This window comes from Euprymna scolopes, chromosome 34 (genome assembly GCF_053919585.1).
Source record: "Euprymna scolopes isolate OS-2025 chromosome 34, ASM5391958v1, whole genome shotgun sequence".
Taxonomy (NCBI): Eukaryota; Metazoa; Mollusca; class Cephalopoda; order Sepiida; family Sepiolidae; genus Euprymna; species Euprymna scolopes.
The window spans coordinates 32,728,905-32,748,882 of NC_136515.1; the positions used below are offsets into that span (position 1 = coordinate 32,728,905).

At 37.4% G+C, this 19,978-nt stretch overlaps 3 protein-coding genes across 4 annotated transcripts in view; 1 reads left to right on the forward strand and 2 right to left on the reverse strand.

Annotated features, from left to right (window-relative positions):
- LOC145259166 (uncharacterized) overlaps positions 1-19,978 on the forward strand; it is a 621,516-nt gene that overhangs the window by 61,467 nt on the left and 540,071 nt on the right. The gene's annotated exons all lie outside the window — the stretch shown is intronic.
- Positions 8,416-8,925, reverse strand: LOC145259222 (KRAB domain-containing protein 2-like). The gene has a single exon (XM_080117061.1). It carries the CDS (start codon positions 8,923-8,925, stop codon positions 8,416-8,418), a length of 510 nt encoding a protein of 169 aa, XP_079973187.1.
- Positions 9,519-10,535, reverse strand: LOC145259223 (uncharacterized). Its single transcript, XM_080117062.1, has one exon. It carries the CDS (start codon positions 10,533-10,535, stop codon positions 9,519-9,521), a length of 1,017 nt encoding a protein of 338 aa, XP_079973188.1.

The following is a 19,978-nucleotide window of genomic DNA, read 5'->3' on the forward strand; positions in this document are numbered from 1 at the left end:
ACTCTTATGAGCCTATCAGAGAGAAATGATTTAATGATAGAGAAAACATTCCCAGTTATACCGTAGTTGGAAATCTTGTGAAGTAGGCCTTTATGCCATACCTTGCCGAAGGCCTTGGATATGTCAACAAGCAATTGCCCTAGAAATGAAGCCTTTGTCAAGCGATTCACTAATCCTATGAGATATAACCGTTAGCACATCTGTGGTAGATCTTGAAGAATGGAAACCATATTGCATGTCACTAAGAAGGTTATTTTTGCTGAGGTGGTTGACGATTTTCTATTTAATATGGATTCCAGCAACTTACTCATGACACACAGGAGACTTATTGGTCTGTACTGAGAGGGAGATAACTTATCACCTGAATTCTTAAATACTGTTGGAAAGCACTTCTTCTTAAGGCAACGCTTAAACAATTTTGTAAGTATGGGAGCAAGTTCAGGTTGAAGCTTTTTTAACACTATAATTGGGATGCCGTCAGGGCCAGTTGCTTTACTGGAATCAAGGTTCTTGATAAGCTTGGCGACCTCATGCACAGGTATTTGTATGTTACCTCGCGTGTTCTGTGTTATTGGAGGAAATATGGGGAGTTGATGGCCTTCGTCGCATAAAGTAGAATTAGCTGCAAAGTTCTTGGCAAATAGTTTGGCCTTGTCTGACGCTGACGAGATGACCTCAGGTCCATTGATAATGGTTGGGATAGAACGCACACTTCTGTTCAGGATCCTATTTGTTATTTGCCAGAACTGGTGGGAACCAAGCCGCTGATCAGCTACTTTGGATTTAACGGACTGAGCATATAGCTCTCTTGCATTTTTTATTACTCTTTTACAGTGGTTGCTGGCCTTCCTGAAAGCAGCTTTATTCTCAGTGCATCTATTACGTTGGTAGCTATGGAAAAAGTGATTTCTGTGTGCGATAGCAGCAGCACATTCTGGGGAGAACCATGGCTGGCTGTTGGGTTTTTGTTGGAATTTTTTAGATGGTATGAATCGGTCTATGCCTATAATTAACCATTCGGTCAGATCTGATACTATAGAGAACACATCCTTTTTAAACATGGAGTGCAGAGGTAAATCAGATATGAATGTACGGAAGCTATCCCAGTCAGCCATAGAGTATCGGTATACAGTACGGTAGAGGGGTACGTCTGGGGACTGATTACATTTCATTTTTATCTTGACTGATATGACACAGTGGTCGGAGGATCCTAGAGGAGAAAGAACGGAACATGAACATAGCTCAGGGGAAGTTGAGAGAAAAAGGTCTAGAAGGCTTGCATACTGACCTGTAGTATCGGGTACACGGGAGGGCTCGCGAACAATCTGAGTGAGGTCATAAGCAATGGCAAAATCATGACAGAACCTCCCCTCATCGTCTGTCTTATTTGAGTGGATAAGCCATTCCACGTTATGGACGTTGAAATCACCACAGATGTGAATGTTAGCCGAGGGATGTGCAGACAGGATGTGGTCTATTTTCTCAGATATACTCTTAAAGATAGTAACTCCGCTCTTATGGGGCCGATAGAGTGCAAATATAAATGCAGTAGTGTAAGCAAGTGCAACACGGAAGCACATATAAGGTAAATTAGGATCTTCTCTAGAGACATCCCTGCCACATTGGAAGCCATCTTTAATTAATGTAGGCACATATTCCATGCCCACGGCGGTCTTGGGGGTCAGATTTAGAAAGAAGTGGTCGGCCCTATTCCTGTTTCGCTTATAAAGAATATGTCCGGTTTCGTCTCCTGTAATTGGGTTTCAACCTCTGGAAGGTTGGAACATAGACCCCTGATGTTGGAGAAGGAGACATGGTAGTAGGGGTCTATGTTGGAAGATGGGGTTCTAGGTTTATTCAAGTTCTTTTTCTGGAGATATTTGGATTTGTGGAACAGGTCGGCATACTTGGGTAGAGCAGGATAGAGAGGGAAACTAAGAGAGAAAAGAACAGGAATTTTTTTTTTTTATGTAGCACATGATAAGATAAAGCCGTAACAATTACCCACTAGTATGGCATCGAGCGGCCCCACCAGAGACTACTGCATGGTCCAGAATCCATTCACCAAATGGCAATACAGCAGCCCAGTACTTTGCACCTGCTGATAGGACAGCCTCCTTAGTGGTTAATCTAAGGTTCGGGTCCCTGACTATCAGGCAGATAACGTCAGCCCAGACGAAACGTTTACCTCCAGCTACCTTACTAGTGACATGCTCAGAAGGATAGACATAGAGACAGAAAAATTTCTGACATCTGAGGCTACTGTTCACGAAGTACTACTGACCTGGGAAGCAGCTTTTTCTTCACCCTTTGTCAGAAAAATCACTCCTTGTAATGAGGACTGAGAGACAAAAAAGGAGAACCGAGAGTTACTGGAGCTGCCGATAACACATCCACTGCATTATCTACTCTCTATTAAAAAAAAAAGGGGGGGGATAGGTACGGGGGATTTATTAATATCTACTTAGTATAAGTCTAGTGCTAATTATTAATTTTTGCTAATTCAGAACGCTGTTTGAAGATAATCTCCTCTCCCATATTCATGTGAGGATGTTTTGGCGTTATCTATCTCGAGTTTGAATCATTCGAGCTTCACCTTATAATTAAAGTCCAATAATGAACTTTTATCAGTTTGTGAAGTCGGCTTAATTTTTAGTAATTTACATTCGAGTTTAGATTAAAGTTTATTTTGGAGGGTTCTCGTTTTCATGGACGACTTTTTTCTTTTTTCTTTTGTTTTACATGTAAAAAGACAATATTGGTTAATGCCATATTTGGCAAAGAGGAAAAAAATTTTTTGTGTCATTAAGAGAGATTTATTTAGTAGAATCGTATAGTAGAATTGTATCTTATTAATAAAAATTAATAAAATACAAATACAGAAACTATAGCAGGCTGTAACTGTAGAAGAAAAAATAGATGCCCCTACAAGGTACTTGCAAAATAAAAAATGTAGTTTATAGCTGCACGGTATCACAAACCCCAAATTAAAATGATGTTAATGACAACAATAGCTCGACAACACGATTAAATAACTACAGCCACTTTAACCTATCTACTAATCCAATACAAACCAACCCATTTCATACTAATGCCGCCGGTAATCTACCTGACAATAAATGTATCAAACAAAATGCAATCTACTTCAGTTCCACATCTGGACTTATTAAACATAGGATTTCAACCCACAAGCACTCTTTTAAAAATCCCTCCCTGGTGAACCAAACCATTCTATCTAAACATATTTGGCGACTCAATGAAAAGAATATTTCCTTCAATTTGAAATAGGAAATAATAAGATCATATTGTCACGACCCGGTTAATGGATGTCCGAATTGATTGGCAATCAGATCGAGACACAAAAATTTATTTTATTTTATATCCAATATCTCATAATTATCTTCGGTTAATCGTCGGATGTCGGATCAACCAGCGAAACATATCATTAAGGGGAATGGAACAACAGAGCAATGAATGACGAAACAAACACTTAATCAAAGTTTAAAATTCAAGGAAGACTTTTATATACAAAAAGGAAGAAGAAAAAGCTCCGATAAAAAGAATGAGTGAGATAGACGTATTTTTGGGGACGTTTGCCAGATATATGCGACATGCAATTACAGTACAATATGTATAAAAGTTTGTGGATAAGAAAAGATATTGGCATGAGATAGGCCAAACTTAGCTGTTTTGTCCATTAGGGTAAACACGGATCATAAGTTCGCAAACACAATATCCAAGAAAAAAGTTGAGATGGCGAAAGTCTATCTCTTCCTCGAATCTTAGTTCCAAAGAAGAATATATGTGAGTTCAATTGACAATACGATTGTATTTGAATAATAATCCGCAATTTAATTAATTCAAATCTCAATCAGATGAAATGTTGAGTTCAATCGACAATACGATTGTATTTGAATCCTGAACAGAAACGTGTGCTCCATCCCAACTATTATCAATGGACCTGAGGTAATCTCGTCAGCATCAGACAAAGCCAAACTCTTTGTCAAGAACTTTGCAGCTAATTCTACCCTTTGCGACCAAGACCGCCAACCCCCAATATTTCCTCCTGTATCAGAAAACACGCTATGTGATATACGTATATCTGTACGTGATGTTGCGAAGCTAATCAAAAACCTTGATTCGAGTAAAGCAACTGGCCCTGATGGTATTCCAATTATAGTACTCAAAAAACTTCAACCTGAATTAGCGCCCATACTTACAAAACTGTTTAAACGTTGTCTTAAGGAGAATAGTTTCCCATCTCCCTGGAAAATCTCATCAGTATGCCCTGTATTTAAGAATTCAGGTGATCGCTCATCCCCCTCTCAGTACAGGCCAATAAGTCTCCTGTGCGTCATGAGTAAGTTGCTAGAATCTGTGTTAAATACAGAAGTAATCAAACATCTCAACAAAAATAACCTTCTTAGTGACACTCAATATGGTTTCCGTTCTGCTAGATCTACAGCAGATGTCCTTACAGTTATATCGCATAGGATTAGCAAATCTCTCGACGGTGGCAATCTTTCTAGGGCAATTGCTCTTGACATATCTAAAGCCTTTGATAGGGTATGGCATAAAGGTTTACTTCATAAGATCGCTAGCTATGGTATAGCTGGAAAAGTCTTCTCAATTATTAAATCATTTCTTTCTGATAGGTTCATAAGAGTAGTAGTTGAGGGGCAAAAATCAGAAGCTCACAGTATTAATGCCGGTGTCCCTCAGGGATCCATCCTGGGCCCAACTCTTTTCCTGATCTACATTAATGATCTTTCAAATCATATCCTTACATCATTTGTAGACATTTATGCTGACGACACTACCATTTATGGTAGCACATCTAAGACAGTAAACGACCAAGTTCTCTCCAATTCTCTCTCCTCTGATCTTGAGCACGTAGTACAATGGGGAAAGGAGTGGCTGGTTACTTTTAATGCATCTAAAACCAAGCTTCTCTCTTTACATCATCAACATTCTAATTCACATTTGTCATCAATTGAAATGAATGGCTCTTGTCTTCAGGAGGCCTCAAGTTTTGACAAGCTTCTGGGCTTGACCATTACTCCTGATCTTAAATGGAACACGTATATCAAATCTGTTGCCAAGGCCGCTGGAAAAATGGTGGGATCTTTCTATCGATCCAGTAGATATCTCACTGCTGATGCTATTCTCTACCTATATAAGAGCCAGGTACGTCCAAGGATGGAATACTGTTGCCACATCTGGGCAGGAGCTGCTAGAAAGGACTTGTCCTGCCTTGATAGAGTTCAAAATAGACTTCGTAGCCTCGTAGGAGATGTCCTTTTCTCCTCCTTGCAACCTCTATCTCACAGAAGAGATGTTGCTAGTTTGTCTCTGATGTATCGTTATTTTCATGGAAAGTGTTCGACTGAGCTTCAATCTATGGTCCCCCCTCGCCAAACTTTCACAAGAAACACTCGTCTAGCTGTAAACACTATCAATAATTTCCCCCACTCTTTATCTGTGCCTAAACCTAAACGTAGATTCCATGAACAAAGCTTCTTTCTTAGAACTGCACGCCTGTGGAATTGTCTTCCGTTTTCCTGCTTTCCGGCTGACTACAATATGGTTGTGTTCAAGTCTAAAGTAAATAAGTTCTTGATGAGCCGTTCCATATAAGTTATTAAATTTACCAAATTTTCATTACTAATGATTACTATATTGACCAATTTCTACTGTACACTCTTTAACCCTTATCCTTGAGTGGCCTCTGGGCCTTGATAATGTGGTGATGCCTTTGTAAAAAAAAAAAAATAAATAATAATAATCCGCAATTCAATTGATTCAAATCTCAATCTTCGATGAGGTTCGATTCTCGGAGATAATGTTTGTACACCGGGCTGTATCGCTTCTTTTCACCAACTGTTTATTTCTTATTTTCAAATCCCTTGTGGTGGTCCGCTTTTCCCGCCACAAATGTTCGCTGTCTGGTTGCCATGACGACATATTTCCGCTCGTTACGGCGATATTCACACCCAACCTCTGTCCCACTTCCCTCAGCCAAGTGACTGCCACGCCACATCATTTACAGAGAGAGGGGGTTATCTGGTTGATTAGGTCTTAGGAAGAGAGAGAGAGATAGCGAGATATATATAGAGAGTAAGTAGAGAGATTGAATGTTCGCTTTGCTCTGACGTCACACCCTCCCCCCTTAAAAGGCCGAAAACTTATTTTTTCTTAAATGACGTTTTCGGATATAGTACGACTTATTTATAGGCGGGATAATGCATCTGCCACTATGTTCTTTCGGCCTGCGATGTGCCGTATTTTCAAATTAAATTCTTGGGCTAAGAGACACCACGACAACAATCTTCTGTTATTGTTTTTCATGCGATGCAGAAATTGCAATGGATCATGGTCCGTGTATACGACCGTAGAGTCCGCTGACGATGTTAGATAGATTTCAAAGTGCTTCAAACTGTCGATTAGAACTAATGCTTCTTTCTCGATCGTTGAATATTTCTGCTGGTGAATATTAAATTTTCTGGAGTGATAACTGACCGGATGTAATTCTCCATCGTCATCCTCTTGTAAAAGCACTGATCCTAAGCCATTATCGCTAGCATCAGTAGCTAGAGAAAAGGGTTTGTTGAAATTCGGTGCATTCGTCTGTCCACAAGAATTTTGTTCTTTTCTTAAGTAATTCGGTTAATGGGTTAGCAAGATCGGAGAAGTTCGGGCAGAACCTTCTGTAATACCCTGCTAGGCCTAAGAATCTCCTGATATCCTTTACGTTCTTCGGTTCAGGGTAATTCATGATTTTGCTAATCTTAGCCTCCTGGGATGATATTTTTCCATATCCCAGTGTATGTCCTAAATATTGCATTGTGTGTAACAGAAATGTGTAAGGAAAAATTCAAGATGGCACCCGACTCTCTCTTTAACACGGTAAGTTCAGGAAAAGATGTTATAAATGTTGCAGCAATTCAATAATCTTTTTACACCGGTTCTGCACGGATTCCAACAACGATAAAATATCCTCACACGGCACAAGAAGCAACAGCCACACGATTCCCCAGCCAACTCAATCGTCACTCCCCCACGTCTTTCCCCTCACCCGCTTTTATCGTCGTTCTAGGCCGGCTAAATTTGCATATTCCGAGAATTCGTGTGACTTTGCAAGACATCATACTTTACAAAAGACGGCGGCCGCCATCTTGGTCTTTCTTTTCTATTTTTGGTCGGTAACGCTGAGCTGGTCTCGAGGTAAGTCTTTTTCCCCTCATCCGTCTCTCCCACGTACCCACACAACACGCAAACACGTGGGCGCTTATCTCCTGGATGCACGTTACATTGTGGCTTTTCCAAATTCACTTTTCGCTAGGTTAATCGTTAGATTGGCCTGCTGTAACCTGTGAAAGACTTCTCTTATTGTGTCCATATGGGCCTCCCATGTATCGCTATAGATCATGATGTCGTCTATATAGGTATCCACGCCCTTTACGCCTCTCAAACATTTATCTATCATTCGGACGAATGTTGCCTGGGAGTTTTTAAGTCCAAAGGGCATGACGTGATATTGGAAACTGCCTTCCGGCGTAACAAAGGCTGATATTGCTTTGGCCGCCTCGGATAGAGGTACCGCCCAATATCCTTTAAGTCACATTTCGTTAGATACTTGGCATTTCCTATTCAATCTATACAGTCATCCATTCTGGGTATGGGATAAGCATCTGTAGCCGTTACTCGATTCACCTTTCTGTAATCGGTGCAGAATCGCTTTGATCCGTCTGGCTTGTTTACAAGAACGCATGGAGATGCCCAAGCACTATAACTGGGTTCTATAAGATTATGCTGTAGCATATAATCTGTCTCGGCTTTCATCAGCTTAGCTTTATTCTGATTCATCCGGTAAGGATGTTGCTTGATGGGCTTTGCATCTCCTACATCGATTTCATGTACTGCTATTTTCGATTTGCTAGGCACGTCTCCAAATAAGCATCTGAAACTTTCGATGAGCTTCGATAACTCCTCCCGTTCTGTTGTGCCCAAGTGATCTAATTTCTCCCCCAGCTTTTCCAAGATTGCCGAATTCTGAAGTTTATGTGATTTTTCTTGGAGCACGCCATAATAATCATGACTATCACATGTTTCGCTCTCACTCAACTCTGGTTCGCATGCGGCTATTTTTGCCATTTCTTCATTTCTGCTATAATATGACTTCAGCATATTTATGTGGCATTTTCGAGTTTTCCTTCTTCTATCCGGTGTTCCGATGATATAGTTTAGGTCACTGACTTTCCTTATAACTTTATAAGGTCCTTGCAACTTGGATTTGAATGGATGGGTATTCATTGGTAGTAGAAGAAGTACTTCGACCCCACTTCAAATTCCCGTTGGATCGTCTTTTTGTCATATCTTAATTTCATTTTGGTTTGGGTGTGCTCCAAATGTTCCTTAGCCAAGTCGTTTGCTTCCCTTATCCGTTTTCTCATCTTCAGTACGTATTCCGACAAATTTGGTTGTCTTGAAGTGTCCACCAGCCATTTTTCTTTTTATTAGTTTTAATGGTCCCCTGACTGAGTGTCCGTATATCAGCTCGAATGCGCTATATCCGAGTGACTCTTGGGTAGCTTCTCTCGCTGCAAACATAACGAAAGGTAGTCCTTCATCCCATTCTTTTTGGCTCTCCGTGCAGTATGCTCGAAGCATGCTTTTCAATGTGGAGTGGAATCGCTCGAGCGCCCCTTGGGATTCAGGGTGATATGCGCTCGCTCGAATCGTTTCGATGCCTAGTTGTTCAATGGCCTGTTGAAAGATCTTGGAAGTGAAGTTTGATCCTTGATCCGATTGTATTTCATGTGGCAAACCGAATTTTGTAAAAAAGTTCACCAGAGCTCCAACTATTTTCTTAGATGATATGTTTCTTAATGGTATAGCTTCTGGGAATCTAGATGTTGCGCACATAATTGTAAATATATATTTGTTTCCCTGCTTTGTTTGGGTAGGGGTCCTACGCAGTCTATGATCACTTTGCTGAATGGTTTGCCGGTGATAAGTATGGGTTGTAATGGAGCTGTAGGTATGTTCGAATTAGCCTTTCCCGCTATCTGACACGTATGGCATGTGCTGCAAAACTTTACTACATCTCTTTTTATCCCTGGCCAGTAAAAGTGTCTAGTTATTTTGTCATAAGATTTATTTATCCCCAAATGTCCCGCTAACGGCATCTCATGTACTGTTTTTAAGATAAGCACCCGGTAGTCCTGAGGTATTACTACCTGATCTCTATTTTCCCAGTCCTCGATATCAGGGGTATTCTTCGGTCTCCATCTTCTCATCAGGATCCCATTGCAGATATGATATTCCGAGGTGCTATTATCTTTTACAATATTCCCTTCGGCCAAATCAAAATATTTCTTAAAGCTTGGATCCATCTTCTGTTTTCCGATAAGATCTTCCGTAGTGGTTTGATCACGTAAGATGTTGTGTTCGCCATCTTCCTTTCTTGTCGGTATTTCGCGCCTTTTCTTGATCTTCCCGCAATTTTCTCCTGATTCTCACGCCATCTCCTCTGGCTGTTTTTCCTCCTCCACCTCCTCCTCTCTGCTACGTGTTCGAGTTTGTGCGCGCGTCACCACTCCCGCCTTTTTCTGATTTGGTTTTGCTTTTGGCGCCCATTTTCTGACCTCCCTCTGTTCTGGTATACCCGTAGCCATTACTCTGGATCCAGCTAAGTCGTTTCCTAAAAGCATATCCACGTCCTCGATCAGTAGAGTTTCGACTACCCCTATTTTTATCGTTTTCGAGATCCATTTCGACTCGAGGTTTATTTGATGGATTGGGACTTTCGTGACTTTTCCGCCTATGCCTTTAATTTCGACATGTTCACCCGTATCGGATCGTCTTCCATTGGAGAGTCGCCTTCTTAGCAACAGGGACTGTGATGCTCCTGTGTCTCTCAGTATTTTAACTTTCGAGGTGTTCCCACTATTGTTCTTCTGTGACACTAGTCCCATAGCTATGAATGGTTTATAGCCGTCCTCTATTTCTTTTCGCGACACTATCCCCTGGGGTGTGGTTTGACATTTTTCTTCCCGACTGAATTGCTTTCTACAATTCCTGGCTATATGGCCGATCTTTCCACAATGGAAGCAAGTTATCTCCTGCCTTTCTCTGCCTTTTATCGGAGGATGGTTTCTTGCTGGCACACTCTCGATCGGTGTATAGTGGCCTTTTCCTCGCATGGTTGGTATTCCCGCGTAACTGTGCTTTGCTTTGAACGTCTTATGTGTCAGGGCATGTTCATCTGCTAAAGTAGCTAATTCGCGTGCAGTTCCAACTCTCCTCTCCTCTACATAAAGCCGCAGTTGGTCACTCAAGCCCTTTTTACATTCTTCGATGAGAATTAATTGTTTCAGCTTTTCGTAGTCTCTCTCCGCTCCCTCGGACGTGCTCCATTGGTCGAAGTATGTTTCCTTCTGTCTAAGGAATTCCGTATAGGACTGAGTTTCGTTTTTTCGATAGTTTCGAAACTTTTGCCGGTATGCTTCTGGTACTAGCTTGTATGCTGCCATTATCGCCCTTTTTACCGTCTCGTAGTTTGCACATTCCTCGATCGTCAACGACGTGTATGCTTTTGCACCTTGCCGCTTATAACGGTTTGTAATAGCATCGTCCACGTGTGATTCGGCCATTCCAGATTGATCGCTGTTTTCTCGAAGTGCTGGAAATATTCATCTACCTCGTCTTCTTTGAATTTTGGTACTAGCCTGACTTGCTTCGCTAAGTCAAATTCTTTATTGCCTGATTCAAAATTTCTTTCTCGGAGTTCCAGTTCTAATTTCCTGGTTTCCTGCTCTATTCGGGCTTTTTCTATCTCTGCTCTGGCCATTATTTTAGCCCTCTCGAGCTCGATTTGTGCTGATGTCACTTCTTGAGGTTCTACCTGTAATTTGTCCAGTATCTCGTCCTCGAATACATCGTTGTCGACCATGTGTTCTGCAATTATCTTATGAAGATGAACTTTCCTCATAGATCGTCTGACATCTAATTGGAGCTGTTGCCCTATTACGAATGCGTCGTCCTTCTTCAATTTTAATAACTGCTCCGCCGATGGGTTTCTTAAGAATTCCTCTACTGTAGACATTTCTACTTCTGCTCGTCTCCCCAATTGACAGATTTCGGATAAAGATAAAAAGTAATGAGAATCCCGGACGAGCCCCCAAATTATGTCACGACCCGGTTAATGGATGACCGAATTGATTGGCAATCAGATTGAGAGACAAAAATGTATTTTATTTTATATCCAATATCTCATAATTATCTTCGGTTAATCGTCGGATGTCGGATCAACCAGCGAAACATATCATTAAGGGGAATGGAACAACAGAGCAATGAATGACGAAACAAACACTCAATCAAAGTTTAAAATTCAAGTAAGACTTTTATATACAAAAAGGAAGAAGAAAAAGCTCTGACAAAAAGAATGAGTGAGATAGACATATTTTTGGGGATGTTTGCCAGATGTATGCGACATGCAATTACAGTACAATATGTATAAAAGTTTGTGGATAAGAAAAGATATTGGCATGAGATAGGCCAAACTTAGCTGTTTTGTCCGTTAGGGTAAACACGGATCATAAGTTCGCAAACACAATATCCAAGAAAAAAGTTGAGATGGCGAAAGTCTATCTCTTCCTCGAATCTTAATTCCAAAGAAGAATATATGTGAGTTCAATCGACAATACGATTGTATTTGAATAATAATCCGCAATTTAATTAATTCAAATCTCAATCAGATGAAATGTTGAGTTCAATCAACAATACGATTGTATTTGAATAATAATCCGCAATTCAATTGATTCAAATCTCAATCTTCGATGAGGACAGATTTGGTGCACTTTGTAGATATGAGGCGCTTAAGATTTTAAAATATGATGTTATCAAAAATAAAATCACCTTCCTAAATTCAAGGGATGAGCTTTTATCTCCATGCATTCATAAACGTTGGTTTAAATTTAACAAATATAAACCACCATAAGTCATTAAAAATATTTCTTATTAATAATCTCTTAGAATTTGTAATTTATAATTTAATATCTTTATTAATAAAATTAGGATCATTTTATTATTATCATTATTTTATATCTTATTTAAATATCTAATTAAACTTAACCTTTGCATGGTACTATTTTTATCAATGTAAATAAATAAATAAATAAATATTATTAATTTTATTTAATGACATTCAATGAGATTCTTTTATATTATATAAAACAGCATGAAGGCTGATTACCTCCCTTTGATCACTTTACTAGCCAAATACGATTATCTCCCTTTATTTTTTAAAATCTACTATTTAAGTTAAATTAGACGTTAGTAACGTATTCTAGCCATTAAAGATATTCCATTGGCGTTCACTTTGAAAATTATACATTTCGAGCATTTATAAGCTACATCTAACATCCAAATAAATGCTTTGACGATAATTACGATTTTCAAAAGGCAAACTATTAGAAGGTAAATATATATATTTTAAATTTTCTTAAAAACATATTATAACCTTATATTTAAACCAAATTCAGCTTTATAATTTTATTCTAATTTTTATTCTCAACCCATCTTACTTTGCTTATCAACATCAATCAGTAACTATTTCCCTTTGTATTTTAATATTTTCCAGATACATTTGCCTTACTTAAAAAATGCTAGGTTTATTTATGGTGTCTTTTATAAAAAAAAAAAACACCCAATATTTTTGCTGATGAGAAGACTTTGTTTCAAAAAAACCTATATGTTAAAATTATTGTCCATGACTTAATGTCTATTGCAATAAAAACATTGTTTCCGAAACGATCGTACAATTTATTTGCTTTGTTGTGTTCCTTCTTATGAAACAGATTTTTTATTTTAATTTGAAGTATAAATTATCAATCACCTTACTAAATATATATATTATATAATGTGTGTTACGTTGTGGAGTTTGTGTGTATGTGTGTGTGTCATTACTATTGTCTATAGTGGCTCTTCACTATTTGAACCCTAGTTATATTTGTGACCTATTTGAGTTTGTTCCATGATTACAAGTGTTCTTATGTGTGTGTATCTGTGTGTCATACATTTATTCAACATACCTTTTTCAACTATGTTGTTGATCTTGTGGTTCACCTGGGTTTCATCTGTTCTTGGAGGGAAGCTTGAACATTTTGGACGAATGCATTTCACTCCAAAATGATGGTTTTATACGGTTTTTATTAACTTTCCAGGTGTCGAATGCAGAAGAATGGAACGTGAGGATATTTGTTTGTGTTTCTAATCTCCAATTCGTCATCTCTCTCCCTGTGTCCACTCTTCTTTACATCCAATTTCCAACTCCAACATTACGTCCGGCTATCCTGATTATGTGACAACCATGTCCTTCCGGTCAGCTGTTTTTAGATCTTCCGGTGCAACTTGTTCATTTTATACCTCAATAATGATTTGACAACTTTTATCAAAACATATCTTCACATCTCATCTCTTATTTACGTCATCAATTAGATAGATCGCTAAATTGATAGATAGATTGATTGACACGTATAGATATATAAATAGATCGATAGACAGATAAATAACAGATAATTCATCATGTTCCCAATTACAGAACATATATAATATATTTACCCAAAATGTCTGGCTTTGATGGAGGGCGAGACTAAAACTTGCTGCTATGGTTTAAATGATTTGAAATCAGAGCAAAGGGAGATCGATTCCAAATATTTCTCATGTTATATCTCCCCTCTTTAGTTTTCATACATGAAGTAAATTTCATAGTGTAAGGATTATTTGATACTGAAAATATTCATAATCGAACCCTATTTCCAAAAGATGAGAGATATAACATATGAGAAATATTTGGAATCGAGTCTCTCCTTGCTGTTATTTCAAATCATTTGAAACCATGGCAGCAAGTTTTAGTCTCCCCTCCATCAATACTAGAATAGCCAAATTGAATATTAAAATGCTCATATCTTTGGTTCTATGAAACGAAACTACATGAAAATTTGCACACTTTTTGAAGATTATAATACTATTCTATGATTAAAATTTTATGACAATTCGTAAAAAAAGAACCTATATTTTTAAACCAATAAAATATGTCCAAATTTGTCTATATCTGGCAGACAAGCTTCAGTTTTGCTACTTTGAGATGAATTTAGCTTAGGTTTTTTTTTTTTTTTTTTGCTTGGTTGTCTTTTCTGTGGCCTTGCCAGGCGACTAACATATATAAGTCAATTTGTGTGTGTGAGTGAGTTTCTTTCTTATAGGTTCCAAAACAGCTGAGCTTATCTTTTGCAAATTCACACAAAGGTAATTTATGTGTCTGACAGAGTTCGTAGATATGTTTTGTACAGAAATTTATCTGATAAATATTGAAAATCAAAAAAATCCGATCTTAAAAATAGTCTGTCTCTCTTCTAGATAAAAAAAAAAACTTTTTACAGGGGAATATTTTACGTTACACCAGCCAAGGGAAATAATAAAATCTCACTAAATCATTTCTTCTTAAAAACAAAAAAAAAAAAAAAAAAAACAAAAACAGATTTATTGTCATCTGGAGAAATAGCGGTAGAGCATTTGACTACAGATCAAATGATCCCCTGTTAAAGCCCAGGTGTACCTCACCATATTATTTTAATTTTTTCTTATTAATGAGTTCAATTTACGATAAAAGAGGTACCATTTAAAATCGCTACAAATCATTTCTTTGTTTGCATATTTTAAAACTGAACATTAATCAGAAGTGACATCAAGTCCAAATATCAGTTGATGTGATATTGTAAACAAACATGGAATTTGATGAACGACATTATAATTTTTTTTTTTTTCGAATTAGTCCATCAGGCAAATTATTCCTCGTAATATATAATAATCAATAGCAGATTGATTCTATAATACATATGCTATCTGCATAAAATAAGACATCATGTAAACATTTATGCAGACTGTGTATTGTTACAACCGGGCAATGCCAGTTAATATATATGCTGCATTAGATTGTGTTTTAGAAAGAAAACATTTTAAATTTCATTTTTTTGCAGACGGAAGATATATCTTGCTTTTTTTATTTTAACTAGCGAAGGGTACCCGGCGTTGCCCGGGTGTTTGTAGGTGTGTGTGAAAAAGACCGGAAGCCTTGACATGCATAGTAAAAAAAACAGGTGCCCATGAAAAAAAACGAAGCCTTGACGACGCGCAGTTGGAAAATAGTAAAGTGTGAAAAAAAACAGGTGCGCGTTTTTGATTGACGTGACGGCGATAGCTATTCAGCAGTTAGGATTTTGTGTGGGAGAGTTTTTAAATAAATAAATAAATAAGTCGGTTTGTTTGTTTTTAACTAAGTTCGGGGAAAACCAGCTCCCTGTTTATTAGGGGGAATGTCTCGTCTCGAAATGAAAGCTACCGTCTGATATGACGAAGTTGACATTGAACAAACATTACTTAGCTCTCTAGAGACCACTGGCTCTGAGCCGGTGTTTATTTATTTGCTTCCTCACTGAGCAAATTAGGCACAAGGCCGTTTTTTAATGTGGAGAGAGAGGGAGGGGGGAGGGAAAGGGGGACCAGCTCCCGAGAGGTGAGAAATGGGAGCTGGATAGTCACCGTTGGTATGAAGGGTTGCCCCTTCACTGACCAAGGTCAGACATGTGGGGCTACCCCCACATATGGTCTTTGCTTGCAGCATCTGTCGGAACAGATACTACACTTTGATCTTGTCGCCCGTGCCGCGCAAGGCGGCGGGCCGGTGTTTATTTATTTGCTTCCCCACTGAGCAAATTAGGCACAAGGCCGTTTTTTAATGTGGAGAGAGAGGGAGGGGGGAGGGAAAAGTATAAATGTAATGGTTTTATCCTCATCTTCGTAGTTGTTGTTTTACCATGTTTTAGCCAATTCATCCTCTGGCCTTCTCTAGATGATTGGCAGAGGATGAGTTGGCCAAAACGTGGTGAAACAACAACAAACATGAGGATAACAGTCTGCAAAAAGAATGAATGCACAAATTATGAAGCTTATCTCAAAGGACTCCAAAAATAAAAAATAAATAAAAACAAAAGTATTTGTTTTTGCATTTTAAAATTAAAGAAACATCAGTGTTATATATATATATATATATATATATATATATATATATATATATATATCATATGAAAAATACTTGTCACGTAACATACTAAAGATAACTTTTTTAAAATCCAATTTAAAAAAAAGTATTAAGAAATTAAATCGATCAGAATGCATTTCCATTTCTTTATAAACAAATCTCCATTGTTTATAGCAACGTTGTGACGCTTCAAAATTTGAAATTGTAAACATTTAAACTGTTGAAAAATCATTTAAACTGGCTTTAAAATGGTTAGCAAATTTTCATCTTTAAAACATGATTCAGATTTAAAGTTTTAGAAGCTATTTACATCCAATAATTTTATCAATAGAACTTTAAAAATTTACGTTAACAACATTAGTTATAGCTTTATAATAATTTGGTTCAATTAATAATTTTATGATCAGTATTGTAATTATTAAGTTTTATTTTCAAAATACTATTAAACGGTGTAATTTGTTTAAAAAAAAAAAAATAAAATAAGCTCCTGGCAATGCTGAATAGAGGCAACTAATAATAATACTTTAGTAAAACAATATAAAATAATCTATACTTAGCTCTAAGGCCTCCAGGGGAAGATTAAATCTGGACAGTAGTTTGCAAAGCAGAAAACTTCGATGGTATGGCCACATCGAAAATATAGACGATGGGTTAATAGATGTAGAACAGATGAGGTAGAAAATTCAGTTAAAAAAAAAAGCGCGGGAGAAAGTGAAAAAATGAACGTGAAAGATGGATCGTTAAAAAGCAGTAATATGTTAGTTTGAAAGTCAACTTTAAAAGCCAAAAGGATTTAAAACGAACGTTAAACTGATGATGATGGGATTCAATTTTCTAAGATTCTCGTTATAATTTCTCATCTGGTGTTGGTGTAGTGCTTTAGCTTGTATAAAGTAATGTCATAATTATTTGACTGCTTTACATTCGCTTTCCTCTTATCATATAATCCATACATATTTTTTTAATTACCCATAAATATTTCACATGTATATTTATACAGAACTGAATACGCCCCCCTCCACATATTCGCACAACAATCACTTTTATAGGCGCACCTAAACATCTATTTGTCTGTTTTTAATATTTTCTTTCTTTTCTGTTCAACAAAGCCAGACGCATATTAGTTGCCAAGCAACTCTTCACTCATCGCTTCCCATCAGCAATTTCATCAGCAAATATTTTGATGAGAAATGACTCAAAATAAATAATGCTTAAACATTTGATGTAGGCTGACAAGGATGGTATACAAAATTTAAACTATTTTCATGAAATGTTCAGAAAAGTATATCATACGGTCAAAAAAAATATTTGAGCAGAGATGATCAAAGAGTAAATCCAAAATCAAATTTATTTATAAAAATTCACAAATTATAAAGGAATAAGCAAGTATATAAAGCAACATCTTATGTCTGAGGAAACATCCGAAACTACACAAGACACACTTACAATCCTTATATTATCCTATTTAGTGTGATCTGGGACTAGTTATGGTCAAGTAAAATATTGTCATATTCATTCCTTTTTTAACCAAATTAGTGTATGGATTGTTTAAAAAAGTACATTTTGTCTGTCCAATAGCATGTAAAATGATAGTCAAACTAATTATTGGAGACACCCCTTCATGGGATTAATGGCCTATCTCATGACGTCACTTCCTCTAGTGACGCCATTTCTGGTATCGAGACCGGTGCCCAGCAGTCTGAGATTGGCACGCGGCCAAGCAGATTGTGTGCAAACACCCTACCATTGACTCACTTTGCCTGTAATATATGTGAATACATGTTTCGTTCCTAAAAGTCCTGTGTTCCTTTCGTTTATTACCATTTAACCCCATAACAACTGGCGACGTCGGATTCGACTTTCACACGGGTTAATTCTACAAAAAAAAAAAAAAGGAAAAGAATGAATGAATTTGACTCAAAAGAATTTCGAATTTACAAGCTAAGAATTCGGCTGGCAATTACTCCCTAAAAAAAAAAAAAAAAAGAGAAAACGAACACATGGCAAAGTTATCGACTCAATTGTAAGTTACTCTTTTTGTCTCTATATTTAAATTGAAAAGAACTATAGGAAGCGCATTTTTGTAATGTTTAAAAATTAAGTTGGTTGCCTATTGAAAGAAGAGAAAAAAAAAGAGAGAAAAATGTTGACCCAATTTTCACCGCGAAAACAATTCTATTGTAACTGTCTACGGTTTATTCTTATGCAAATTTAAACATATTTCAAATGAAGTGAAAAGATTTTTTTTTTGCCTTTGTTTTTGCTGCTAACTTTATGCATTATTTTAACGTGAGAGAAATGTTTTTTCCCCCTTTTCGTTTTACTTGGTTAAAATAGAATTTTTTTCGCAGTGAAAATTGGGTCAACATTTTTCTCTTTTTTTCCTCTTCTTTCAATAGGCAACCAACTTAATTTTTAAACATTACAAAAGAAATACTACTTTTTCACTGAGTGGAATTTTATGAAATATTCTATTTTTAACAGTCTGTTCTAAAGTAAAAAAACTTTTTTTTTCCGCGTGGGGATACCCCCCCCCACACACACACATAAAAACAACAAAAAACAACCATTTTGGTTATCACAGTACATTTTTTTTTTTTTTTTTGGTTAGCAAGTAAAATTTTTTTTTTTATCCACCCTCATATTGGGGTATCTGTAAGGTTTTCACCAAGAAGTAAGGGGTACATTGCTCCCTCCTTTATACGCACACACTCAAGGAAAGGACATTTTCTTTTTTCTTTTTTTTATTATTTTATCTCTCTTCTCCAGTCAAAAACGGAAATAATTTTTTTTTTTTTTCATGCGTTTGGGAAAAAAAGCCATTAAAAGATGGAGGACGTTAAAGCAGTATTAATACAGCTAATAAAGGCTCAGATGGACCAGCAGCAGAAAACTGATGAACATTTAAAAGAACATGATAAACAGCTCCAGTTACAATTTCAAGAGAGGCAACAAGCGTTGGAGTAGAGAATGCTACTTCAACAAAAGAGACAAGAAGAGCTATTGTTAAAAATATTCAATAGAACGGAACACAGGGTCGACAGTTTTGCTTTTTCCCAAAGTACAATATGGAACGCTATAGAAACGTTCAACTACCAACCGGAGTTGGATGGGACGTTTGATGCTTTCTATCGGAGATATGACCGTGGATTGTCAAGAGTGGAGCAACACTAAGAAAGTTCACCTACTTTTGAGGAAATTAGGAACCACAAAACATAGCAGGTTTGTGGATTATATTCTCCCCAGGAAGCCGAATGAATTGGAATTTTCTGAAGCGGTCAAACTTTTATCTGAACTGTTCAGCCCAAATTCTATGCGCTTTCATAGAAGATGGAAGTGCTTGAACATGCAAAAAATTGACAATGATTTCCTAACCTTTGCGTCCGTGGTAAATAAACATTGCAATGATTTCCGTCTATCTGACTTATCGGCTGATGACTTCAAGTGTTTAATTTTTGCGCAGGGTCTAGTCTCATCCAAAAATGCTGAGATTACACAAGTTGGCCGAGTATTGTCAATGGGTAGTCTGTGTAAGGAACAACTCGAGACACGTCGAGGAGTCAGACGCAACATTCATTAGAAGGACGACCTTCAGACCGGAAAAATACTCACCGCGAAAAAGCAAAGCTGAAAGTAAGAAAACTCAGGTTACACCTAATAAGTACCACCCAGTTACAAGACCCAGATCCCCTACAAGCCCGTGCTATCGCTGCAGCGGGAAACATTGGTGGAGTCAATGTTTTTACAAAAATAAGTATTGCAACGAATATGGCAGGAAGGATCACAAAGCGACCCAGTGCAGGAAGAACAAGGTCAAGGACAGCGTCCGACAGATTAGATTCGACTTGGATTCGGATAAGAACCGGCACAAATATG